The following is a 25096-nucleotide window of genomic DNA, read 5'->3' as shown; positions in this document are numbered from 1 at the left end:
CAGGAGATTCTAAGGCCTTCGATCTACAAAACCCAAGAATTTCGGGATCAAAAGAGCCACCACGCACCGCCACAATCTCTTAATGAACCGGGGACTAGTCCTTCAAATTTGTGCAAACCTGCTCATAATTTTACAAAACTGACCCTACAAAGGTCTTTTACGGCCTTAGAACTACAAAACCTGAAATTTTCAGGTCCAGAAAATTATCCACACGCCTCCACGTGCCACCAGAATATCTGCCTCAACGAACACGCGCTCCACGCACCTCTATCTTCGTTCACGCGCTCACACACGCCGTTTTGGATTCACGCGCTTACACGCGCCACGACGTCATGGATGACGTCGTCATCCACTAGCTGGTTGACCCATTTGCCCAGACGACCTGGTTTGACCCGGACTGACTTGCAAATATGACCCGGATTCGAACTGCCTGCCAAAAAAAAAAAAAAAAAAAAAAGAAGAGTGAGAGAAAATACTTTGACCAAGTAGACCTTAGACCTTGACCAAAAAATCAAAATTTTCAATACGGACCTGTCCCACTCAATTTTTCGAGTACATTCCGATTTTGGGACCCGTTTCTTCATTCGAAGCTCAGAAATTGTGCAAATGTCCAATTTCCAAAAAGTTGACTTTTGTGCAAATGTTGACCAAATGTCAAAATTTTTAAGATGGACCTATCTTGCTCAATTTTTCACGTACATTCCGATTTTGAAGTCCGTTCCGTCATTTAAGACTCGGAAATTGCACAAATGATTCGATTCCAAGTGTTCAAAACTTAGGCTCTCAAGATCAAAATTTGAGATTCATCCATTTAATTGGGATCCCTTCAAGGTTATTCTCCAGACTTCATCAAGACTTCCCTTTCAAAATACAAATGAAATCTCACAAGTGTGTCTTGAAATTACACAGGGTCATTAGTTCAACCTGCCATTCCTGTTCGGTGCCTACCATTCCCACCTACCGTTCCCATCTACCGTTCTCACCAAAAATTCTCAACTACCTTTCTCAACTACCTATCTACCATTCTTTATCTCTCTACTATAAATAGGAGGGCCGGGTTCACCAAAAACTCATCCGAAAAAAAAAAAAAAAAAAAAAAATACACTGAATCATGAAATGAAGAGTTGCTTCTTTCAGATTTTCAAGTCCTCCTTTTGATAGCCATTTCTCACTATGACCTTATCATTCTCAACACCTAGAAACCGATATTGCTTCATAATCGGTTCGAGATCAACCTTCTCATGGTTCGGTCAAAACCTTCTTTACAACATCATTGTAGTTTTGAGATCCAAACAAACTTTGTTTCTCCACTTAACGACTACATTTGCCCATAAAATTTCTCATAACATAGCCTGTATCATTGTTCCTTGTAGTCTCAGATCTACCTAATCAGGAGATCTAAGGCCAACTGAATCTCTCGTACCCTAGCTCAAGGAGCTTCCTAACTGCTTTGGGAACTCCATAGTCCTTCTCAAGTTGTTTGATTTTACAGCAAAGGTAGAGGTTCGGAACAAACAGCAACTTGTTTGGTTTCCAAACCAAGTTCACAAGTTAGCTCCATCTTTTATTTTTTTGTGCTTTTCCAACAAGTGGCAGTAGGAGAAGATGGTAAAAAGTGTTGGCATATCCTACAAATTGTCTTCCATCGAACACTTAAAACAACCTCCAAGGCACCAGCTCATCAGAATTCAGCCTTTGGTGCCGGTAAATGGTCATTAAAGCTTTATTCCATGTCCCCACTACTATGGGACCCAAAGGTCATCGTTGCTGGTACCTCAAAACTCATTTTCTGGAATTACTACAACTTAAAATCAGCTTGAAGAATTTCAGTACTCTTCTGAAATTACTTCAACTTAACGTCCGTCAGCATGGTCCCATCACACAGGCACATTCAATTACTCGCCGTCGGACCTCATTCAGCATGCAATCAGTCCCATATCCAAAGGTGTACTTCCCATAAACATCTACACCAGAAGGGTCCCAGCATACAGGGCCAGCACCATGGTGGTGTATGTTTTGCCTATTTGCTTTGCTTTATCTTCGTCTTTTTCATTGCCACCACCAGCATACCCAGAATCCATAAGCTTCTAAAATTACCTCAACTTAACTTGAGTGATACAATTACACACGTGCATCCAACCACTTTCCCACATGTCCTCGCTGTAATCCAAAGCATGCTCTTCTGAAATAACTTCACCAGAAGTTCTTAAGAACACGAGGCTAGCCCCATGACTCTGCATGCTGTACCCAGCCACCATTCTCTCATCTTCCCCATCTTCAACATCTTGTGATCACCGCCAACGATCCAAAATACTCTCCTAAAATTACTTCAACTTAACCTCTGCTGAGAAGGCTCCATCACGCAAGTACGTTCAAATACTTGTAGACCCCTTTTCAGTCTCATCAAAGCCTTTCATATGGGTAGGTCTACTCTTCGGAAATTATCTCATCCTTCTGAAAGCTCCACCACCTTCAACTACTTCACTTAAAGAGTCAAGTACCAAAAATCCATTTTTCGAAACTCATTCCCACACTGCACTCTAAGACTGTGTGTGTGAACGAGTCTCGAGGGGGCATTTGTAGAGAGGGAAAATTCCCGACCTATCACAAGCTGACATGTCACATTATCAAGTCCACAAAATACAGCCAATTACAAAGCACTACGTACTGCTATTAGGTTTTGCTATTACTATTCAGAAGCCAACAGAAATTTGCCAAGTGTCATGTAAAAACCAATCACACATCAGCGCACGTGTAAGCGATGACACAAGCAGCTTCGCACGAGTAAGCGATGACACAAGCAACCTCGCACGTGTAAGCGATGACACAAGCAACCTCGCACGTGTAAGCGATGACTTAAGCGAACCAATCAGGCTGTGACATGTGTCACCAATCAAGCTCCGCCACGTGTCGCTCACCCACTCCCAAACTCCTATAAATAGAAGCCTTCCTGAGACATTTAGGAGGACCAAGATTCAAGAGGGGACCAAGATTCAGAAGGACCAGAATTCAGAAGTGAAAAAGCTCTGCTGGAATCAAGCTCTAAAGCCTCCAGGAACTTCAAGAACTTCAACCCCAAAATCGGAGAACATTTGAAGTAGAATCATCCAAATCGTCTGCCTAGATCCTAAAGTTTGCGGGAATTAAGCTCAAAGGTCCGAAAACATCAACAAATCACAAATCAGTGAAGCTCTACGGATTCAAGCCTCCAAAGCCCCGAAGAACTTCCACCACAAATCTTCAAATACAAAGAACATTCGAAGAGGAATCATCCAAATCATCTTCTTAGATCTCAAAGTTCACTGGAATCAAGCTCAAAAGCCTCCAGAAACCTCAAACAACCACAAATCAGTGAAGCTCCACGGATTCAAGCCTCTAAAGCCCCGGAGAACTTCCACCACAAATCTTCGAAGACGAAGAACACACGAAGAACACAAAGAACGTGAAGAACAAAGGATTTCTAACAAGCTCATAGCCAAAGATTCATTGTAATTCTGTTCCAAAGATCTTCGATCCATCCCTCAACCAAATTAAAGGATATCTTGTGTTTAAATCAAAATCACATCACTACAAATCCAATCAACAAATCTTTGAAGGAGATCGAATCAGAGGATCAATCTTTTGTAATCACAGAGAATTGTACCACACAATCATCAATACAAATTCACATTTGTGAAACTATTTCACTTGTTTGACTTATTTCGAAACGAGAGATTTAGTCGCTTACAAAAGTTCTTCGAGGCTTTGGAGGCTTGAATTCGTAGAGCTTCACTGATTTGTGATTTGATGATGTTTTCGGACCTTTGAGCTTGATTCCCGTAAACTTTAGGATCTAGGCAGATGGTTTGGATGATTCTGCTTCGAATGCTCTCCGATTTTGGGGTTGAAGTTCTTGAAGTTCCTGGAGGCTTCAGGGCTTGATTCCAGTAGAGTTTTTTCACTTCTGAATCTTGGTCCTCTGAATCTTGGTCCTCTGGATCTTGGTCCTCCTTGGTTGATTGAGCTTGAAGTTGATAGTGAGCTTTAGGCTGGCTATGATTGATTGCACCAATGCAATTGTTGGTGTTAGCCATACCAAGTTTAGTTGAAGTAGCTATTGTTGAAGCTTGAATGTTCTTGCTAGAAGCCATTGAAGTAGGCAGCAAGATGGTGAAGATTTCTTTCGTTGAAGAATGGATTTGTAGTATGACTAAAGTAAGCAAAATAATTATAAGCAAATAAAATTCTATATACATTTTTAAAATCTAACCTTTTTAGCTAGGTTTTCAATTTTTAATCTTATAAACACCCATCTACATTTCAATAATTGTTAGAATAGAAAAAAGAAAAACTGTAGAAGCAAAATCAAATGACTAATGAACCTATCTATCTATAATCTATAATCAATTAATATATATATATATATATATATAGCATAAGGTTCTTCCATGTGGCATTTTGCATGAGTAGTATTTCATTTAGCCTTTCACCTCACCCCATCTTCTTATCAATGACCAGTTTAGACCATAAACGCAAAAGATTAAGAGATTTGGTTCCACTCCCTTTTCCAACTTCTTGAACTATTCCACTTTTCATTAATTTCAAAAATAAAAAGTTTTCTCACTTCAATGTTAGTTCTTCATGTTTTAACACATGTTATTTTATATATTCCAATTTCACAAAATATTGAAGGGCAAAAAGAAAAGGAGAGAGAGAGAGAGAGAGAGAGAGAGAGAGAGAGAGAGAGAGAGAGAGAGAGAGAGAGAGAGAATTAGTGTCAAGAAGAATATAAAATTGGCTTTGGTTTTTAGTGCATATGATCTAAGCCTTTTAACAACAGTGTCAAAACTTAATATATTGTTTCAGGGACATTTGGTGTTTCTAAAAGGTATGTTTAGGGAGATATAGAGCCTTTATCTATTCAAGCTCCCTCCCTCCCTCTCTCTCTCTCTCTCTCTCTCTCTCTCTTCTTCATGTCTGATGTGTCCCTTTCTCTCTCCCTTTCTAAACCCATGGTTGAAAACCTAGATCAGTAGTGACTGGGTGGTCTGATCGGTTCAAATTTGAAAGAGATAGAAGCATAGAGGGGATATTGATTATAGGTGGGTTGATTGGATTGTGTTTTTTCTAAGGTTTGTGGTGGATCTGTGGTAACAGGTGGTTGAATCTAGGTTTGATGATTTTAGCTGAAATTTATAGAAGCACAGAGGCCTTTGTCCCGATCGATGTTCTCTCTCTTTTTTCAAGTCTAAAGCAAATTCGTCTATAAATTAAGTTGAACAGTTTCATTGTAGTTTACCAAAGACACAAGCGAAAGCAAAGCAAATGGTGGGTATCACACGATCCATTGAGTTTTTTTGTTGTTGATTGTATTTCTTTTGGTTTCTATATAATGGGTATTTTGTTGTTTATTAGGTTGGGTTTTGATTGACTAGGTTTAGAGATATGTTGGGATGAACCTTCATTACATGAAATTTTTATGTATTTGGTCGAATTTATGTTATGGGAAATGTTGTATTAGGATAACAATTTTTGGTTGAATGTATGATTGATTTTCATGGAAGAATGCATACAAATTTTGGAATTGAAATTCTTTGAGCTATAGGTTCCTTGTTCATCCTGTTAGTATTTAATTTTTTTTTTTTTGTTTGTATTTTTGAGTTCTTGTGTTTGTGTTCTGGGTTTGTGTTCTTGTGTGTTTATGTTCAAGATAAATCTCTAAATTTTTATGTTTTTGATTTTTTAATTAATTCTATTTTTATTTGGGTTAAAATAAATAAATTAAGTTTTTAAAATCAGATGCTAATGTGGATGCTGACATAGGCACTTTATGTGCCACGTAAGCAATTTTTGTTAGTAAGATGACAATAGGGACTAAATTGAAAATTATTTTCAAAATTTAGAGGCCTAAATACGAACACAAAAAATGTGAGGACTAAAGTGGGAACTGTCCCAAGATATATGACCCAAAATATATGAATCAAATAGGCATTTTCATCTTGAATAAGCAAAAAACTAGATTGTAATTAGTTGCCAAATACATAGTCAAAGGGTAACAAATTGTATATTGTAGTATGACATGTTACTTTGGTGCTTGACCCTTTAATAAAATGGAAAGATCACCAAGTCAGTCACAAAAAGGAATCTTTGCAAATTTTTTTTTTTTTTTTTTTTGATTGGAAATCTGTGAGTTTTTATTCAACTTGAAAAGTAGAAGCTACATCTTGAGCGCACGCATGCTTGATAAGGCTAGGAGTTTCCTCTAACCAAACAACTAAGTCCCCAATCTGTTTAGTAAATTGGGCTAAAATACGGGTAGGTTTGTTACCAATAAAAAGAAAATGGAATCTTTGCATAACCACATATTAAAAAAAAAGGCCAAATTGAGCATTTAGATTGTGTTTGGGAAGTGATGAAAGCTTAAACTTATTAGAGTTTTTAGCTTATTTTTGGTACTATTCATGAGTCTCATTGCACTTTTTAGTACTTCATGGGTCCTATTGTACTATTCAGCTAACTTTAGCTTTTTTTTTTTTTTTTTTTTTAATTTTATTTTTTATAGTATTTTCAGCAAAAAAAATTCAGTTTCAACTAAATAAGTTGTTTTCAAACGGACCCTGTAATAGGCCAAAGTTTAATTCACACTAATTGAATCCCCAACGATTTGTTTAGTTAATTGATAGGTTCAAGAGAATTTGATTGGATAGAGTCAAATAACCATAAGGAAAATTTCCCGGACATTGGAACGAGAGAGATAAGAAAGCATGAAATTAATATAAGGGTCCTGTTAACAGGTACCCTTAGGGAATTTGTTAATAGACTATTTTAGAAAAGTTTTAATACAACTTTCAAAGGAAATATAAAATGTTATCAAATAGTCGGTTATTTTTTTCTTTTACTATAATTTTTTTTTTTTAAAATATGTAATAAACCAATATCGTTAAAGCATTGTATAAATAGGAATCCAGTCTCTTATGAAATAAATAAATTGAGTCTCTTACAGAATCTTGAACGAAAGTACCCTAGGGAATTACATAGTGGCCAGTAATGACAATGATTCGTTTGTGATCTTAGGGGTTTATGGCAAATGCATTGTAAAAGTTAAGAACAAACTTCTCCATGGTCATTACAATTGGCTGTAGCTCTAGAAGCATAGAAAATCCCAACACCCACTTTTGTGATATCAAAAACCCAACAAATATAAGAAATGAGAATATATTTTTCGAGATGAAAGATCAGGAATCAAATCCAATGCTTTTGGATAGATGTGGTCTAAATGATACTTATTTGCTGGAGGGATCAAATTGGCATACATCATTGGATAATTTCACTTGAACCCAAATATAAATGTCTTTAGGTTCAGTTTGGATGGAGGGAGAGTAGAGTAGAGATTGTCGGAAATTTCATTACTTCTTAAAAATAAGGGGAAATTACACTTTACTACCTTAAACTATAAACCAGATTACACTTTGCACCCTAAACTATTCAAATGCACACTTTACACCCTAAATTATGACTCTTGTTACACTTTGCACCCCAATGTTAGTTTTACTGTTAAGTTAGACATAAATTAACGGGGAAATTACATTTTACCACTCTAAACTATACACTAAATTACACTTTGCACCATAAACTATTCAAATGCACACTTTGCACCCTAAACTATGACTATTGTTACACTTTCCACCCCCATGTTAGTTTTACTGTTAAGTTAGACATAAATTAACAGTACATGACTTGCACATGATTTTTTCTTAGGTAGCAAACCATTCAAAGACTAAAACACCCTTCTCACAGACAAGTAAAAACAAAAGCTAATATTTCTTCAAATCTTAATTACTCTGTGCGTAGCTTATAGCTGATGCAGCCTCAACTAATATTTTTTTCAACTCTTAATTATTCTCTGCGTAGGTCATGGCTGATGCAGCCTCATGGTGTTGTACACTTGTTTTGGTAGCTCTCTTATATTGCTAACCTCTTTTAGGGAGACTGACCACACTACTTTTGAAGCTGTAAAGAGCAATAATAACTAGCAGCTCTTGGTCTTGGACCAATTATGTGAAGAAATTTATGTGGTTAGAGAAGGTGAAATGCTGCACAAAATCAATGATAATAACAATGACCATTATATAGTTGAGCGCAACTCTCATATTCATGACCCAAATGATTTTTTTTCCTGGACTTCTTATTAAAATTATTCATGACCCAGATGATTTTTTTTCCCTGGACTTGTTATTAAAATTATTCATGATCCAGATGATTTTTTTAAAATAATTATTCATGACCCAGATGATTTTTTTTAAAAAAATTTTAAAAAAAATCATCTGGGTCATGAATAATTTTAATAACAAGTCCAGGAAAAAAAAATCATCTGGATCATGAATATGAGGGTTGCGCTCAACTATATAATGGTCATTGTTCTTATCATTGATTTTGTGCAGCGTTTCACCTTCTCTAACCACATAAATTTCTTCACATAATCGGTCCAAGACCAAGAGCTGCTAGTTATTATTGCTCTTTACAGCTTCAAAAGTAGTGTGGTCAGTCTCCCTAAAAGAGCTTAGCAATATAAGAGCTACCAAAACAAGTGCACAACACCATGAGGCTGCATCAGCTATGAGCTACGCACAGAATAATTAAGAGTTGAAAAAAATATTAGATGAGGCTGCATCAGCTATAAGCTACGCACATAATAATTAAGAGCACAGAATAATTAAGAGTTGAAAAAAATATTAGATGAGGCTACATCATCTATAAGCTACGCACAGAGTAATTAAGAGTTGAAGAAATATTAGCTTTTGTTTTTACTTGTCTGTGAGAAGGGTGTTTTAGTCTTTGAATGGTTTGCTACCTAAGAAAAAATCATGTGCAAGTCATGTACTGTTAATTTATGTCTAACTTAACAGTAAAACTAACATCGAGGTGTAAAGTGTAACAATAGTCATAGTTTAGGGTGCAAAGTGTGCATTTGAATAGTTTATGGTGCAAAGTGTAATTTGGTGTATAGTTTAGGGTGGTAAAATGTAATTTCCCCTTAATCAATTCCATAGTTAATAGGAAAGAGAAATAGGCGTGTGAACTTTGAAACCATGACCATTGATTTTGTCTGCATGGGGAGCTATTAATTCAACTACAAAGCTCTTAAAGAGCTGTCTATTAACTTGAACAAAAATATATAATTACCAGTAATTTGCATCTAAGAATGCAAGAAAAATAGATTTTCAAAATATTTTTTTTAATTAATATTTTAATATAGGGAAAGGCCTCAACTAAAGTTGTCCTCTTAAATCCTAAAATACATTTAGCTAGACAATGATAATTGATTAAAGATAAATGAAAGTAAAATTCCAAGCATGATAAATAGATGACTTGAGTTCTTTCCATTTTCTCAGTCAATAAGAAAAACTTAAAGATCCATGAACGTAAGATTCCAAGCATAATAAATAGAAGATGTTGAGTTCATAGATGATGATACATTGGAAAAGGAAAATGACTAAGCTTTTTTGCTTAAAAGACCCCAATATATTGTTAAGTTGCTTAAATTATGGACCAAAATTTAATTTTATTGGCATCAAAAAAATTCAGGGTGGTCCCAAAATTTTTTTTAAAGGTAAATAAATATAAAATTTTAAATTATTATATATAGTATTTTTTTTTTTTTTTAGGTCAATGTGGTCCTGGGACCACCCTGGCCGGTGCCGCCACTGGCCAAAAATTTTGACACTCTGCACGTAGGTCATGAGGGAGATGATGCATGTTACGAAAACACTCCCATACCACAGGCAGTAAGAATAAGAAGAAATAACTATAGTTAATATACCAACTTACCAGGTAGTATTATAAATGTTCCATTATAAATACCAAGTAAGGGAAACATAAAAACTAATTCCAAAGACATGGAAGACCAAAGAGGTGAAGATCATCTATCATCTTGGGTGTTGGGAAATTCCATTGTCATTCAAATGTCTCTAAGAGCTGCAATTGAGCTAGACATCTTCAATATCATTGCCAAAGCAGGTTCTGAAGCTCAACTTTCTGCAGCTGAGATTGTTGAGAAGATCCCAACAACCAATCTGAATGCGGCTATCACTTTGGACCGGATACTAAGGCTGCTCAGCGTAAACTCTCTCTTGTCAATGTCACAAAGGCCATGCCAAAGTGGGGATGATGCCACACATCAAGAAATGTGTTATGGCCTAACACAGTTAACTCGTCACTTAGCAACTAATAAGGACGGAGTTTCCTCGGCTTCGATGGTGCTCCTTTTCAGTGAAAGAATGATGGTTGAACCCCAATACATGCTTAAGAACATGGTGCTTGAACCAGACTGCAAGCCTTTCTACTCAAACTATGGTGAGAATTTTTATGAGTACGCAGCAAAGGAGCCAAAGTTCAATAAACTATTCCAAGAATTTATGACACATAGCTCAAAACTATTCTTGGATGAAGTACTTAAGGTGTATCGTGGTTTTGAAGAGATAAAGGAGTTGTTGGATGTAGGGGGCGGCATGGGAACTTCTCTTGGGAACATAATTTCAATGTATCCCCACATTCATGGGAAAAACTTTGACTTACCCAATGTAATTAGTGTTGCTCTCAAGCTCTCAGGTTTGACATTTTTCCTCTTTTCTTTTCTTTTTTTTTGGCAATGTCTACTTATTACATATACCTTACATACATGCCACTTTTGCACAAAATTTTTGACAAAAGACATGACAGTTTTTTTTTTTTTTTTTTTTTTTTTTTTTTAAGAACAAGACATGACAGTTGTTAGAAAAACATGTTAGGAACCCTTTTGACATCAGTATTAAGTTTCAAAAAAAAAAAAAATAAAGACATGTCTGTCTGCCATCATTAGCTACTACCTAGGCTCAACGTTGGTATTTTTATAAAAAGTAACTGTGGTTAATTGATTGCAGCAACTCGCTTTTTCAATAGATTTGTTGTTTGCACGTAGTCTCTTACTGATGCTTCAAGAGAGCTTGAAAAACCCAAATCTGTGTACAAAAATACTATCCTCTTGTGTGTTTGTGGAAATATGGTCTATGGTTTGTATTTATATGTACTTAAAGTTCTATCAAACGGCTGAGAAACTAAGTTGTTTGCCCAATTTGCCCGAGTCTCAATTGGTTAAGACATGATGCAGCACAACAACAGTCCAAATTCTACTTATTTCTTGAGCCTTTCACTATTTTGAAGCTGATTTATCTTGATCAAATATAATCCATTTTAATTCTATCTAGACAAACTAAGTTCTAAACTGTTACAACTGTTTATTGTTGCCAATCTAAAAAAATTGACTTTACATATTATTTGTAAAATGATATCTTGCATCTTCTCATTTGAAATATACATACTAATACAACTAAAATTCATTCATAAAGGTCATCAAAAGCAAACAAAAAGTGGTTGTTTTATTTTCTATTTTTTCATTCTTGATTTCCATGGTTTTGTTATTTTTGTTTTGTTTTACAATTTTGTATAACAACAGGAATAATAATAATGCCACTTTGGTTTCTCTTCATGAAAAGGGCTACGTTATAAGTTATAAAATGCTTCATTTATTTACCAATACTAATTTTCTCCCTTTTTAATAATTAACTTGAATTCTTATCCCTTGTTAGGTGTGGAGCATGTTGGCGGAAATATGTTTGAATCTTTACCAAAAGCAGAAACAATTTTATTGAAGGTTGGTTTCTCTTTCTTTTCTTTTTTCCCCCCCTAAAAAAATAAAAATATTTTGTTGAATTATACAGGACCAGCTCAAGGTATCTTATTGGGGGCCAAAAAATTTAAAGGGGGCCTTTTTTGTTATTTAAATATCTATTAAATATTATTAACAACTTTATATATAGTATTTTTATTTAAAATCTATTTTTATTGCTTTTTTGAGATGCAAAATTATTAGGTATATTATTAACAACAATTGAAAATTAAAAATTAAAAAATAAAAGATAGGAATTTCTGTGTTTTATTACAAATAAAATAAATGGAGTGATCGATGCAACAACACAATGGTGTAAACTCTGTAGAGCCATACACGTAAACCAGTCAACAACTATCACTTTGCTTTATTTTTTATTAAAAAAAAAAACAAAAAAACAAAGGAAGATAAACTATCACTTTGCATTACTTTTTATAAAAATATAAATTAATAAATTTAAAAAAAAAAAAAAAAAAAAAAAAAACCAAATGTAGATAAGTATCTATGGTGCCGTACACCTATAGAAAAGCTGATAAGACAAAGCCTTTGTTTTCTTTGTTTTGCTGAACAAGCCTTATTTTCATTCAGCCTAATCCTTTACATAAATGTCTAAATATCAAACACCATTAACTAAAGAGTAAAGACTTAACCCACACCACATCTTCATTCGGTAAACACTTAACCCAACAGCAAAGAGAAAATCAAATCAATAAGGTGGTGTTTGGTACGGAGTAAAGTTTAGGATTCTTATGAATATTAAAAGATTCTCAAGTTTGATTGTAAATCACATAAAGAAATCAATGCTATAGGTATCTAAATTCACACTCAACCATTTATTTTAGGAATGTGAATTTCATTTAAAGGTATCCAAATTTACAAGCTTAAAAAAATTACATTTGTTATAAATTGATAATTTTACCATTTTTCACTTATCATTTAACTAATGAAGAAAAACATAAAACAAATTATCAATATCTATTCTCTTATCTTTATTGCTTCCTGCCACAACAACTTAAATGCAAAAATAAAATAAAATATTTATATCTCTGTAGTTGCACGATTTTCCTGGCCCAACTGGTGTTGGTCCGGCCCTGGTCCAAAGCACAACCCACAATAAATACTTGTAGAGAATGGGTTAAAGAGCTTAGCCTCAATGACACTAGCGGGTCTATTGCATGTAGTATACTGCTTGCAGAAAGAAAAATAAGAACACCAAGAAGGATTCCTCAAGTTTGATTTTATTTCTCTTTTTTCTCTCTTACAGTTCTCCTAGTTCTGCCACCCCCCTCTTTGAGGGACTTCATTTACATTATATATTCTTCATCTTTTCATCCCAGCCTTACACCTGTTAGCCATCCAAGCATCCACTCGAGCACCTGTCCCATCAGACGCCCTCATCAGACTCTTTGTGAGTTGCAGAGGCCAAGGCGGTACTGTTCAGGGGTCTTTTCCCCATTAATGCGGCCAAGAGGGTGGTTGGGGCGCAATTAATGTGGTGGTAGCCTTCAGTGAGATATTTTAAATTTAATTCGTTTTATATGTTGGGGAAGGTGAGCTGAAATGGCTGAGCAGAGTTTCTCGTCTGGCTTCATGATGTCCGAGGACGAATTGCTTCTCGGACGGGTTTCCTTGGAGCTGCTGGGGTTGGCAATGCTGCATACGAGGCTCCTCCTCGGATAGTAAGCTCCTCGGATGGGCCTGAATTCGGAATAGCCCATCATTTCTGGGCCGGCCCCCACAATAGCCCCTCAAAACTGCGGTTTTAACCTCGCTCCGAGGAGAAAAGCGGGGTTTTGATATTTGTGATTGGAGGGAAATAAGAAAATCGGGGGGCGCGCGTGCGGACCGTTACTTTTCACGCGCTACAATTTACGAGACGTGGCCATTAACTTCTGGAGGCGTTATGTTCCCTTCATCCAACGGCTTGGCGTGAATCGAACGGCCATCGTTTCTTCCCGTATTTCTAGGCGGGGATGATCTTTTCTCTTTCCTCCCTGCTATATAAGACGTCAGCAGGGTTCAGTTCCTTTTTTCATCTGCATTCCTCAAACCCCAAAAGGCTCCAGAGAACTCCATCGAATCCCAGAGATACACGAACACTTGCGTCCGTTACGCCGCCGTAACCGTTCTTCTGAAGCGCTTCGTCCAAGAGAGATTCCTAGGCGTCTCCTCGAGCGTTTTGCGAAGGTACCAGTACATCTCGCCCTTTTTTCCGCTTTAATTCCTTCCTCGGACTCTACTTCTCTTTTCAGTCTTTACTTTCATTTCCTCGGTTCAGTTCAGATGGGTAGATTCGAAAAATTAGTAAAAACTCCTGCCGCTATGGACGCCTTTAGGGCTAAATATCACATTCCCCCGAGGGTTGGGCTGCGTCACTGTCCTCTTGAAGGAATATTGACCGATAGAGTTGAGGGAGAAGTCGTTATCCCCATGATTGCTTTCATAGAGGGAGGGATGACACTTCCCATGCGCAGGATCACAAGGGAGTACCTGTTCAACCATAGGTTGACGCCGTATCAGTGTGCCCCAAATATGTTCAAGATACTAGGCTGTGTAGATGTCTTAGACGAGCGGATGAATCTAGGCCTTACTTGGCATGATGTGGCTTATTTGTACGAATGCCACCGCCTCGGGGATGATGGGTATTATCTTAAATCCCGGAACGAGGCCGTTAGGTTGATCTCTTGTCTTCCAGTTTCCAATAAGACCGTGAAGGATGACTTCCTCATTGCCTCCGGGGAGTGGTTCGACGGTATTCACTGTCCAACTCGGGCGGGAAAACCAGGTGCGGCGCTTTTAGGATTGATCCTTTTTGGGGAAAGGACTTAGTGTTGAGGGGTTATATATATATATATATATATTTTTTTTTTTTTTTGGCTTTCTTTGCAATTGAAAAATTTCATTATCTGACCTCATTTTTCTTGGTTGTTTGCAGACAAAACTCACGTTGCTCCTCGGATAGATCTTACGAATGTGCCAGCGCTGAATTATCTTCTCAGGTCGGAGATTTACGTTACCGGGGACGGACAGTTGCGTGCGGCCCATCTGATTCTGGGCTATCAACCTCTGAGCAGTGCTTTCCAGGCAGTCGGTCACGCTATAAGGGCGGGCAGTACGAGGTTGGCCAGGATTGACGTGTCCCGAGACGGGTTCCTAGCTCCACACGATTTACCACCAGTAGTGCTGCCTGGGGTCAGGGATCCTTACTTAGCGGAGCAGCTTCCTCCGGTGAATGATCCTGGCGCGGCTGCTCGGATTGAAGAAGAAACAGAATCTTCCCGTCTTTCTCTTGAGGCAGAAATAGACGAGTTCTACTTCGAAGAGGAAATTCAGCAAAATCCTTTAGGGGAGTCTTCCAATCCTGAAGCCGAGCAGGACCGACATTCTGCAGTTGGTGTTCCCCCAATCGTTATCTGCTCGGACGATACCTCAGACGAAGAGGCCGAGCCTATGGCAGGAAAAGGGAAGTCCTTGAAGGAGTTGATGTCTTCCAGGGGGAAAGGTCAGTCACCAAAGGGTCAATCTTCGAAGGGGCCTACTCCATCTCAGGTCAAGACCCTTCCCCCGGCGGTCCCCCAGGGTGTCCCGGACCTTGGCCTTAAGGTTAATCCGGACCTGAAGAAGAAAAGGCCGGTGGACACGCCTGAGGAAGGCGAGGTGGCTGTCCAGCCGGCCAAGCAGCAGAAAACCACACGGGCGCCAAGGAGCAGAAGGGGTACATCCTCGGACAGTAGGGACGAGGGGAACCTTGCTGAAGTGCGCACTGCCCCTCGCTCATGGGACCCAAAGTTGGAGCTGGATGGGCTTGCCATTCCTTACACTGCTTCGGTCCGAGAGTATAATCGCGGCCGGGCAGGGTACGTGGCTGAGGCCTTAGAGCAGCCCCTACTTCTTCCTCGGGACATGGAGGCCTACAGGCGGTGCACTCAGTCCGAGCTCTTCCTATCCCTTAAAAGGGATCTTGCGCTGGTAAGTAATCCTTTTGCTGCTTTGTCCATTTACTTGCTCCTGTTAGGTCATATACTCTTCTTTTAAGGACGCTCTTGTTTTGTCCGCAGATTACTCAGCAAGTCTTTGTGGCTGAGGAGTTTTGCCGTGATAGCCGCAATCTGGCTGAGGCTGAGACCCAGGCTCGGACAGAGGTGGAGAAAGCCTTGGGTTCTCTCAAGCATGATCACACTAAACTCACGGCTGAGCTCAAGGATTCGGAGCACCGACGTAAAAGTGCAGAGGCTGGCCTGAAGACTGCCGAGGATCAGGCAGAGGACCAGCGCAAACAGCTGTACACGGCTCAGCTTAACCTTACCACTGAGAGGCAGACAGTGAAGGATCTCAGGGCTGCCCTGCAAAAGGTGGAGGATGAACTGAAGCTGGCAAGGGAGGAGGCCCAGCTGATCCGAGAGTCCACAGAGGCTGAGAAGAATGCTGCTCGCCAACTCGGGGCCGCAGAGACTGAGGCCAGGCTGTCCGAGGAGATCCCTGAGGTATGCAGGGAGTACTGCGACATTTCATGGGCTCATGCTCTTGATGCTGCAGGAGTTCCTGCGGACTCGGCACTAAGATTGCCCGAGAGCATCTTCTATCCTCCGGAGATCCGAGCTAACCCTGATGAAGTCCAAGTTGCTTCGGAGCAAGACTTGGTGGCGTTTGACGCCGTCCTTGTGCCTGTTGTGGCTAAGGATCTTGTGCCCGATGTGGCTGAGGATCTTGCCACAGACTCTACAATTGAGGTTCCCCCTCCTCAGTCCGAGCAGAAAGAAGATCCTCCTGCTCAAGCCTAGCCATTCAGGCTTTCAACCTCTGTAAATAGTTCTTATTATATATATATTTTTTATTTTGTTTCATTTTCCTTTTAAATGAGAGTTGCCCTATTCTTCCCTTTTTTGTAAGGACCTCTCTTTCCGATGTAACCGGAATATTAATATAATATGTTCATTTTGCTTACTGCGGATGTGTCAATAGCGTTCTTTTTTTTTAAAATATTTGCGACGAGGTAGATACAAGCAAAAGGTCAAAGTAAAAATGGGTCTTTGGGTTGCTTATTTGAGGGTCGCGATGGTGCTGAACTGTGTGCATGTATTGAAAGTGATTTCCTTTAAATAACAATCTCCCAATCTATCATAAGTAATAATCTCCCCAAAAGTCTGTGGTCCGAGGAGCCAGGCAGTACTTAGGTTCTGCTTAAAACTATGACTTGTCATGAGCAATAATTTCCCCTAGAGTCTGTGGTCCGAGGAGCCATGCAGGACTTAGGTTCTGTTTAAGACTATGAGCTGTCATGAGTAATAACTTCCCCAAAAGTCTGTGGTCCGAGGATCCATGCAAGACTTTGGTTATGCTTAAAGCTTATAAATAGTTGGCTTAAGTAACGATTTCCTCCAAGTCTGTGGTCCGAGGAGCCACGCAGGACTTGGGTTCTGTTTAAAACTTATAAATAATCGGTTTGAAATAGCAATTTCCCCCAAGTCTGTGGTCCGAGGAGCCATGCAGGACTTGGGTTCTGTTTAAAACTTATAAATAATTGTAATGTCAACTGGAAAGCGGTAAACAGTCATGAAAGAGAACATACGCTAAGCCATTCTTATTAATAATAATACCTCCTGAGGTTATTTACATTCCATGGTCGAGGTACAGCTTTTTCATCCAAATCTTCTAAGTAGTAGGCGCCTATTCCGGCCACGGACGTGACTCGGTAAGGTCCCTCCCAATTGGGCCCCAACTTGCCCCAAGAGGGGTTCTTTGCGCTGCCAAGAACCTTCCTCATCACGAGATCACCTGGACCCAGAGGCCGCAGCTTGACGTTAGCATCGTACCCTTGTCTTAGCTTCTGGTGATAATAAGCCATGTGAATCGTGGCCTTCTCCCTCCTTTCCTCGGCTAGATCCAGACTTCTTCCTAGCAACTCATCGTTATCGCTTGGCGTAAGTGAGCTAGACCTCAATGTGGGGAAATTGTTCTCGATTGGGAGCACAGCCTCAGCCCCGTAAGTCATTGAGAAGGGGGTCTCACCGGTGGAACGCCGTGGCGTTGTCCGATAGGTCCATAAGACGTGCGGTAATTCTTCTATCCATCTCCCCTTTGACTCATCCAATCTTTTCTTCAATCCGTTCACTATGACTTTGTTTACGGCCTCGACCTGCCCATTTCCTTGGGGATATGCGGGGGTGGAATATCGATTAAGGATCCCAAACTCTCGGCAATACTCCCTGAAATTCTTGCTGTCAAACTGAAGGCCATTGTCGGAAATGAGTGTCCTCGGAGTTCCGAAGCGGGTGATGATGTTCTTCCAGACGAATTTCTGGGCGTCCACGTCCCTAATGTTGGCCAAAGGTTCAGCCTCCACCCATTTAGTGAAGTAATCGGTTCCGACTATTATGTATCGCTTGTTCCCCGCAGCCTTGGGGAAAGGTCCGACAATATCAAGGCCCCACTGCGCGAATGGCCATGGACTGGAGAGTGGGTTGAGAACCCCTCCAGGTTGGTGGATATTTGGGGCGAATCTTTGGCACTGATCGCACTTCTTAGCGTACTCCTGGGCTTGTCTCTGCATGTTCGGCCACCAGTATCCTTGGGTGAGTGCCCTGTGCGCCAGCGATCTTCCTCCGGTGTGACTTCCACAAATTCCTTCATGCAGCTCTTCAAGAAGAGACTCGGACTCCTCCGGATGTACGCAGAGTAGGTACGGTCCAGAGTAGGAGCGCCGATAAAGCTTGCGGTCCTCTGACAGCCAAAAACGAGGAGCATTTCTACGTATCTTCTCGGCTTCTAGTCTTTCTTCTGGTAGGATCTCATCTTGGAGGAAATTCTTTAGGGGGTCCATCCAACTGGGGCTCTGTCTTATCTGATGGACTTGGATCGGGTTTGCGCTGATGGGACTGGCCTTAACTAGATCTTCGACTAGGATTACTCGTGGCGAATTGCGTGCCGAGGACGTGGCAAGTGTGGCCAGCGAGTCTGCGTGAGTGTTTACGCTCCTGGAAATGTGCGTTAAATTGAAGGATTTAAAGCTCTCCTGTAGCCGTTTGACCTGTCCCAGATACTCTTGCATCCTAGTATCTCGAGCTTCCAACTCTCCCATCACTTGTCCGACCACTAATCTGGAGTCCGAGAAGGCTTCAATTATTCTCCCACCCAACCTTTGAACCATTGTCATTCCTTGAAGTAAGGCTTCGTATTCGGCTTCATTGTTCGTAGCCGAGAATCCGAGTCTTAATGACTTTTCAACGACAGCGCCGTCTGGCGATATTAAAACTATCCCAACTCCTGATCCTCTCTGATTGGCCGCGCCATCCACGTAGACCTTCCAATGCATGGTCTCGCCGGCTGAAAATGTGCCAACCAGCTTTCCGCCCAGGCCTTTCATCTCGGTCATTGTTTCTATAGAGGGCTCAGCAAACTCTGCTACCAAGTCCGCGAGGACCTGTCCCTTGACGGAGGGTCTGGGCATATATTTAATATCAAAAGCCCCCAGAAGAGCACTCCACATGGCGATCCTTCCTGTGTAGTCAGCACTTCGAAGCACGGCTCGAAGTGGAAGCTGAGTCAGGACGATGACCGTGTGCGCCTGAAAGTAATGAGGAAGCTTTCGGGTTGCATGCACTATCGCCAGAATTGCCTTTTCTAGGGGTAGGTATCGCACCTCGGCTTCATGTAGTGACTTGCTCACATAGTACACCGGTCGCTGCACTCCATTATCATCCCGTATTAATACCAGGCTTACAGCGTGGGGAGCTACGGCGATGTAAGCAAACAGCACCTCGTCTGCCTCCGGGCTGGACATGATGGGTGGTCGGGACAGGTAGTCCTTGAGCTGCTGGAAAGCCTGAACGCAATCCTCCGACCACTTAAACTTTTTCCACTTGTTTATCAGGAGATAAAAAGGTCGACATCGATCCGCCGATCGTGATATGAACCGGCTTAAGGCCGCAATCATGCCAGTGAGCTTCTGCACTTCCTTCGGGTTCCGAGGAGTCTGTAGACTGTTAATGGCTTTGATTTGGTCAGGGCTTACTTCTATCCCTCTATGGGTGACCATGTACCCTAGGAATCTCCCCGACCCGACCCCGAATGAACATTTGGAAGCATTCAGCCGCAACCGGTGCTCCCTTAAGATAGCGAAGATAGTTCCCAGGTCTTGCACGTGCTCGGACACCCTCTTGCTCTTTACAACCATATCGTCTATATACACCTCAATAATCTTGCCCAGTTGCGGTTCGAACATCCGAGTCATCATCCTCTGGTAGGTTGAGCCCGCGTTCTTTAACCCGAAGGGCATCACCTTATAATGGTAATTTCCGAGGGGCGTCATGAAAGCCGTTTTTTCTTGGTCCTCCAGCGCAAGGGGTATCTGATGATAGCCCTGGAAGGCGTCCAGGAAGCTCATTCGAGGATGTCCCACAGTTGCATCCACCAATCGATCAATTTTGGGAAGGGGGAATGGATCCTTGGGGCACGCCTTGTTCAGGTCCGTGAAGTCCACGCAGACCCTCCATTTCCCCGTCTTTTTCTTCACCACCACTGTGTTCGCCAGCCATTCAGGGTAAAAGACCTCTTTGATAGCCCCTGCTCTTTTCAACTTGGCCACTTCGTCTCTCACGGCACCAGCGTGCTCCTTTGAGGGGCGTCGGGGCGGTTGTTTCCTCGGAGTGGAAGAGGGGTTGACGTTCAGGTGGTGGCAGATGAGGCTGGGATCAACTCCAGGGGCATCGTAGGCGTCCCAAGCGAATACATCAACATTTTCTCTGAGAAATTTGATCAGTTCCTCCTTTTCCTGAGACGGTAATTCAGAGCCGACCTGAAAGAACTTCTCCGGGTCGTTGCCGACAGCAACCCTATCTAAACCTTCACACCTTATCTCCTCGGCCAGCCCCTTGTCTTGCTCTGCCGAGGAGGCTGGTTGCTATAAGCTCTCTGGGATCGAGGTCTCGACCAAGGGCCGATGTAAAATGGCGGCCACCACACACTTCCTGGACACGGCCTGATCTCCTCGGATCTCTTCCACTCGTCCTCTGGAGGGGTATTTCACTTTCTGGTGAAGTGTGGAGGTCACGGCCTCTAGGCTGTGGATCCAGGGCCTTGCGACTATCGCGGTGTAGGGTGAATAAGCGTCGACCACGATGAAATTTACCTCCACCACTTCCGCCCCAGTCTGCACGGGAAGTCGGATTTGCCCCTTTGGTGTAACGAGCTTCCCCTCAAAGCTGAGGAGGGGGGAGTCATAAGCTGTCAGATCTTCTGGCTTCAGATTCAGCCCCTTGTATAGGTCGGGGTACATTATCTCCACCGCACTTCCAGAGTCTACTAATACCCTTTTCACATCGAAACCCCCAATCCGCAAGGTGACCACCAAGGCGTCATCGTGAGGCTGAATTGTTCCTTCCTTATCCTCATCCGAGAATCCCAGTATCAAAGAGCTTCCCTTCTTTATCCTTTTGGGCTCCCTTTGCCTGCCCTCGGAGGGAAGGCAGTCCACGGCTAATACCCTGGGGATGGGTGGCCCAGTTCTTCCTGGTGCAGCGAGGATGACATGTATCGTCCCGGTGGGGGGTCTTAGAGACATGTCTCTTCGAGGTTCTTGTGTTGCTGGGCCAGGATGGCCGCTCGATGGGTGTAGCAGGTGACGTAGCTTTCCTTCTCGGACCAATTGATCTAGGTGATTCCACAGACTCCTGCAGTCCTCAGTAGTATGCCCGTGGTCCTGATGATATTGGCAATACAGGTTCTGATTACGGTTGGCAGGGTTTCCAGCCATCTTTCCCGGCCATCTGAAATAGGGTTCATCCCTTACTTTTTCCAGTACCTGCTGCACCGGCTCTCTGAATACGGCATTCACTGTTTGCGGGTTGCTCTGCCCAGTTTGTCGCGGAAAATCTCTCCTTGGCTGACCAGGATTGTGACGTTCCGTCCTGAAATCACTTCCTTTAAAGGGGACAACCTTCTCCTTCCCCTTCCCTTGCAGCTGATCCTCCTCCACCCTTTTGTACTTGTCGATCCTATCCATTAACTGTTGGACGTCAGTAACTGGTTTTCCGGTGAGGGATTTCCTCAAGCCATGCCAGGTAGGGAGGCCGCTTTTGAACGTGCTGATAGCAACGTTATCATGGTCGTCGTCTAAATCGTTATACACTTCCCAATACCTATCCGAGTATGCTTTCAGAGTTTCCCCTTCATGCATGGACAAGGACAGCAGCGAACTGAGCGGTCGAGGGACTCTGGTATTTGTAATAAAGCGGGAGCAAAAAGCTTGAGTGAGCTGCTTGTAGGAGCCTATGGAGTTTGTCCTCAGGCTGTTGAACCACCTCATTGCCATCGATCCCAAGCTGGACGGGAAGATCTTGCACATTAGGGCTTCGTTTTGTGAATATATCGCCATTTTCTGGTTGAATTGACTCACGTGCTCTACCGGGTCCGTTCTGCCGGTATAGATGACGAACACCGGTTGGTTAAAGCGTCTTGGCAGCTTAGCCCCTTCGATTCTATTCATGAAGGGTGATCTTGAAACCTGATCCAACGCCTTCTTCATGGCGTCGCTCCCTGAACCTCTGCTGGATGGGATCTCATACTTCCGTGCTGGGCGTGGTTCCTTTACGTAAGAAAAAGTCTCGCTTGGGGGGGTCCTTGACCTTCGTCTGTAACTCATGTCCTCCGCCTTAGAAGACTCGCCTGAGTCAGAGGGAGATCGTCTTCGCTGTACACGTCGTAGCTACCTTTTCAGGTCATCTATCTCTCGCTGCATGGCCTGGTGACTATTTCGCCTCTGAGACACGTGACTTCCTATCTCTGTGTGACTTTGACTCGTCCGGGTGGTATGCGCACTCCCCTCACGATTCCCCCTGCTGCCCTGGTTGGTTGGGTTATTTTGCCTCTGGGACTCGGCGGGTTGTGTTCGTTGGGAGTTAGCTTGATGAGGATCCTCCTGGTGTGGATCTATTTCTTCCATGCTCGACTGTTGCACTAGCTGATGCCCTAGCTCTTCCCACAGACGGCGCCAATTGTAGTTGCACGATTTTCCTGGCCCAACTGGTGTTGGTCCGGCCCTGGTCCAAAGCACAACCCACAATAAATACTTGTAGAGAATGGGTTAAAGAGCTTAGCCTCAATGACACTAGCGGGTCTATTGCATGTAGTATACTGCTTGCAGAAAGAAAAATAAGAACACCAAGAAGGATTCCTCAAGTTTGATTTTATTTCTCTTTTTTCTCTCTTACAGTTCTCCTAGTTCTGCCACCCCCCTCTTTGAGGGACTTCATTTACATTATATATTCTTCATCTTTTCATCCCAGCCTTACACCTGTTAGCCATCCAAGCATCCACTCGAGCACCTGTCCCATCAGACGCCCTCATCAGACTCTTTGTGAGTTGCAGAGGCCAAGGCGGTACTGTTCAGGGGTCTTTTCCCCATTAATGCGGCCAAGAGGGTGGTTGGGGCGCAATTAATGTGGTGGTAGCCTTCAGTGAGATATTTTAAATTTAATTCGTTTTATATGTTGGGGAAGGTGAGCTGAAATGGCTGAGCAGAGTTTCTCGTCTGGCTTCATGATGTCCGAGGACGAATTGCTTCTCGGACGGGTTTCCTTGGAGCTGCTGGGGTTGGCAATGCTGCATACGAGGCTCCTCCTCGGATAGTAAGCTCCTCGGATGGGCCTGAATTCGGAATAGCCCATCATTTCTGGGCCGGCCCCCACAATCTCCTATTTGAGATTGATTAGACGCTAAAATAAAATAAAATATTTATATCTCCTATTTGAGATTGGTTAGATGCTAAAATAAAATAAAATATTTATTTTTATTAACAAACATAACAAACATAATGTCATGATTTTCGTAAAAAAAAAACAAGAATTTAAATGGTTATTTTAGTATTATACATGTCATTTTGAAATTTTAGAATATAGTTTTAATGAATTTGTCATAATTTATAGTTTATATTTTGTTTGTTATTATTTATTTGGAGGATTTTTTTTTAAAAAAAATTGATATTGGTATAAGGATAGTCTGATCAAATATAATGCTTGGAACTTGAGTTCGATAAACTCAAGTTCCAAAAAGATGTTATATAACTAAATAACTTTGGTCAAATGCCATCTAACAATTTTTTCCTAAAATTATGTTATTTAGCAAATTTTTCCTAGAGTGCACGCTTACTAAACCTAGAGATTTTCATGCATTGGCTAAATTTTGAGCTTAATTAATAGTCATTATTAGCCTAAATTTTTGTTTCTCTTTTTATCTATTTATTTTTAAAAATTTTTTGGTTAATATTTGAGGGGCTTTTTTATATTTGGGGGCCTAAGGCAATTGCCTTGCCTATATAGTAAAGCGGATACTACATGAATATGCAGTCGATGGTTGCATATGGTAAATTAAAAAAATGGGTAATCCATGCAAAGCAATTCCAATAAATTTACATCAGCAGAATACAAGGATATAAATATCTAAATAAAACGGAAGATCGAAATTAATTATCATCCGTGAGAAATAAAATGGAAAATCAAAATTATCATCCGCTAGAAAATAACATGGCCAACTTCTACTCGATAATAATATAATCGTGCCACTTCTTCCATTGGAAAATATAATAATGCATGGTAACCTGTTTTTAAGAATAATAATTTACAAACTGTGTTGTAATTTTTATGCAAGCAGTGGATACTCCATAACTGGGATGATGAACACTGCAAGAAGTTGTTGAAAAATTGCTGGGAAGCATTACCAATTCATGGGAAGGTGATAGCATTGGAAATTCTAATCCCTCAAGTATTGGGAAACGACTTCGCCTCAGTGAATGCAATAATTGATGACTTCTACATGATGCTCTTGCATGGGGGCAAGGTGCGAACAATAGCTGAATTTGAAGGCCTGGGAAAAGCTGCAGGGTTTGCTGAAATAAAGACATTCCCGATTGGTCAAGGCATTAACGTTATTGAATTTCTTAAATATTAAGAAATCAATTGAATATTAAATAGTATTTATCCCCTCTGGGGCTCGATGTTGAAATAAAGTCATTATATGTATTATTGAATCTCCCTTTCATAAATAATATGTTCTTTCGGTTTTGGTAAGAACTTAAAAAAGAGAGGGATTTCAAAACTTTCGGTTGAGTAAAAATGTATGCATCATTAATTTTCAAGCGATGTCAAATCTTACAAATTATAAAGGTACGTAAAGTAGTCATTTTATACATCCAAATGTAACATGACCATTTTACATTTCCATAACGATCAATATTGGCAGTGGCGACTACAAATTTTTTTCTAGGGGCTTCAACAATAATAGAGCAAGAAATTTGTCATGAGTGTAAATAAAAAATAAAATGATATTTTGTTTTTCTGTACACACAACTTTCATATTATATATAATAATCTAAAATAGTATTCTAAATACAATTCAGTATATAATACAACTATATTGTAC

General features: G+C 41.0%; 1 protein-coding gene across 1 annotated transcript; it reads left to right on the top strand.

Annotated features, from left to right (window-relative positions):
• Positions 1–9839: 9839 nt before the first annotated feature.
• Positions 9840–24816, top strand: LOC126721000 ((S)-scoulerine 9-O-methyltransferase-like). Its single transcript, XM_050423941.1, has 3 exons — positions 9840–10587; positions 11604–11668; positions 24329–24816. The coding sequence occupies exons 1-3, from the start codon at positions 9876–9878 to the stop codon at positions 24623–24625; spliced, it is 1074 nt and encodes a 357-aa protein (XP_050279898.1). The 5' UTR covers positions 9840–9875; the 3' UTR covers positions 24626–24816.
• Positions 24817–25096: the final 280 nt, after the last annotated feature.

The sequence above is a fragment of the Quercus robur genome, chromosome 4 (genome assembly GCF_932294415.1).
Source record: "Quercus robur chromosome 4, dhQueRobu3.1, whole genome shotgun sequence".
NCBI lineage: Eukaryota > Viridiplantae > Streptophyta > Magnoliopsida > Fagales > Fagaceae > Quercus > Quercus robur.
The sequence above is the reverse complement of the archived record's forward strand: the minus strand, read 5'-3'. Positions and strand labels throughout refer to the sequence as shown.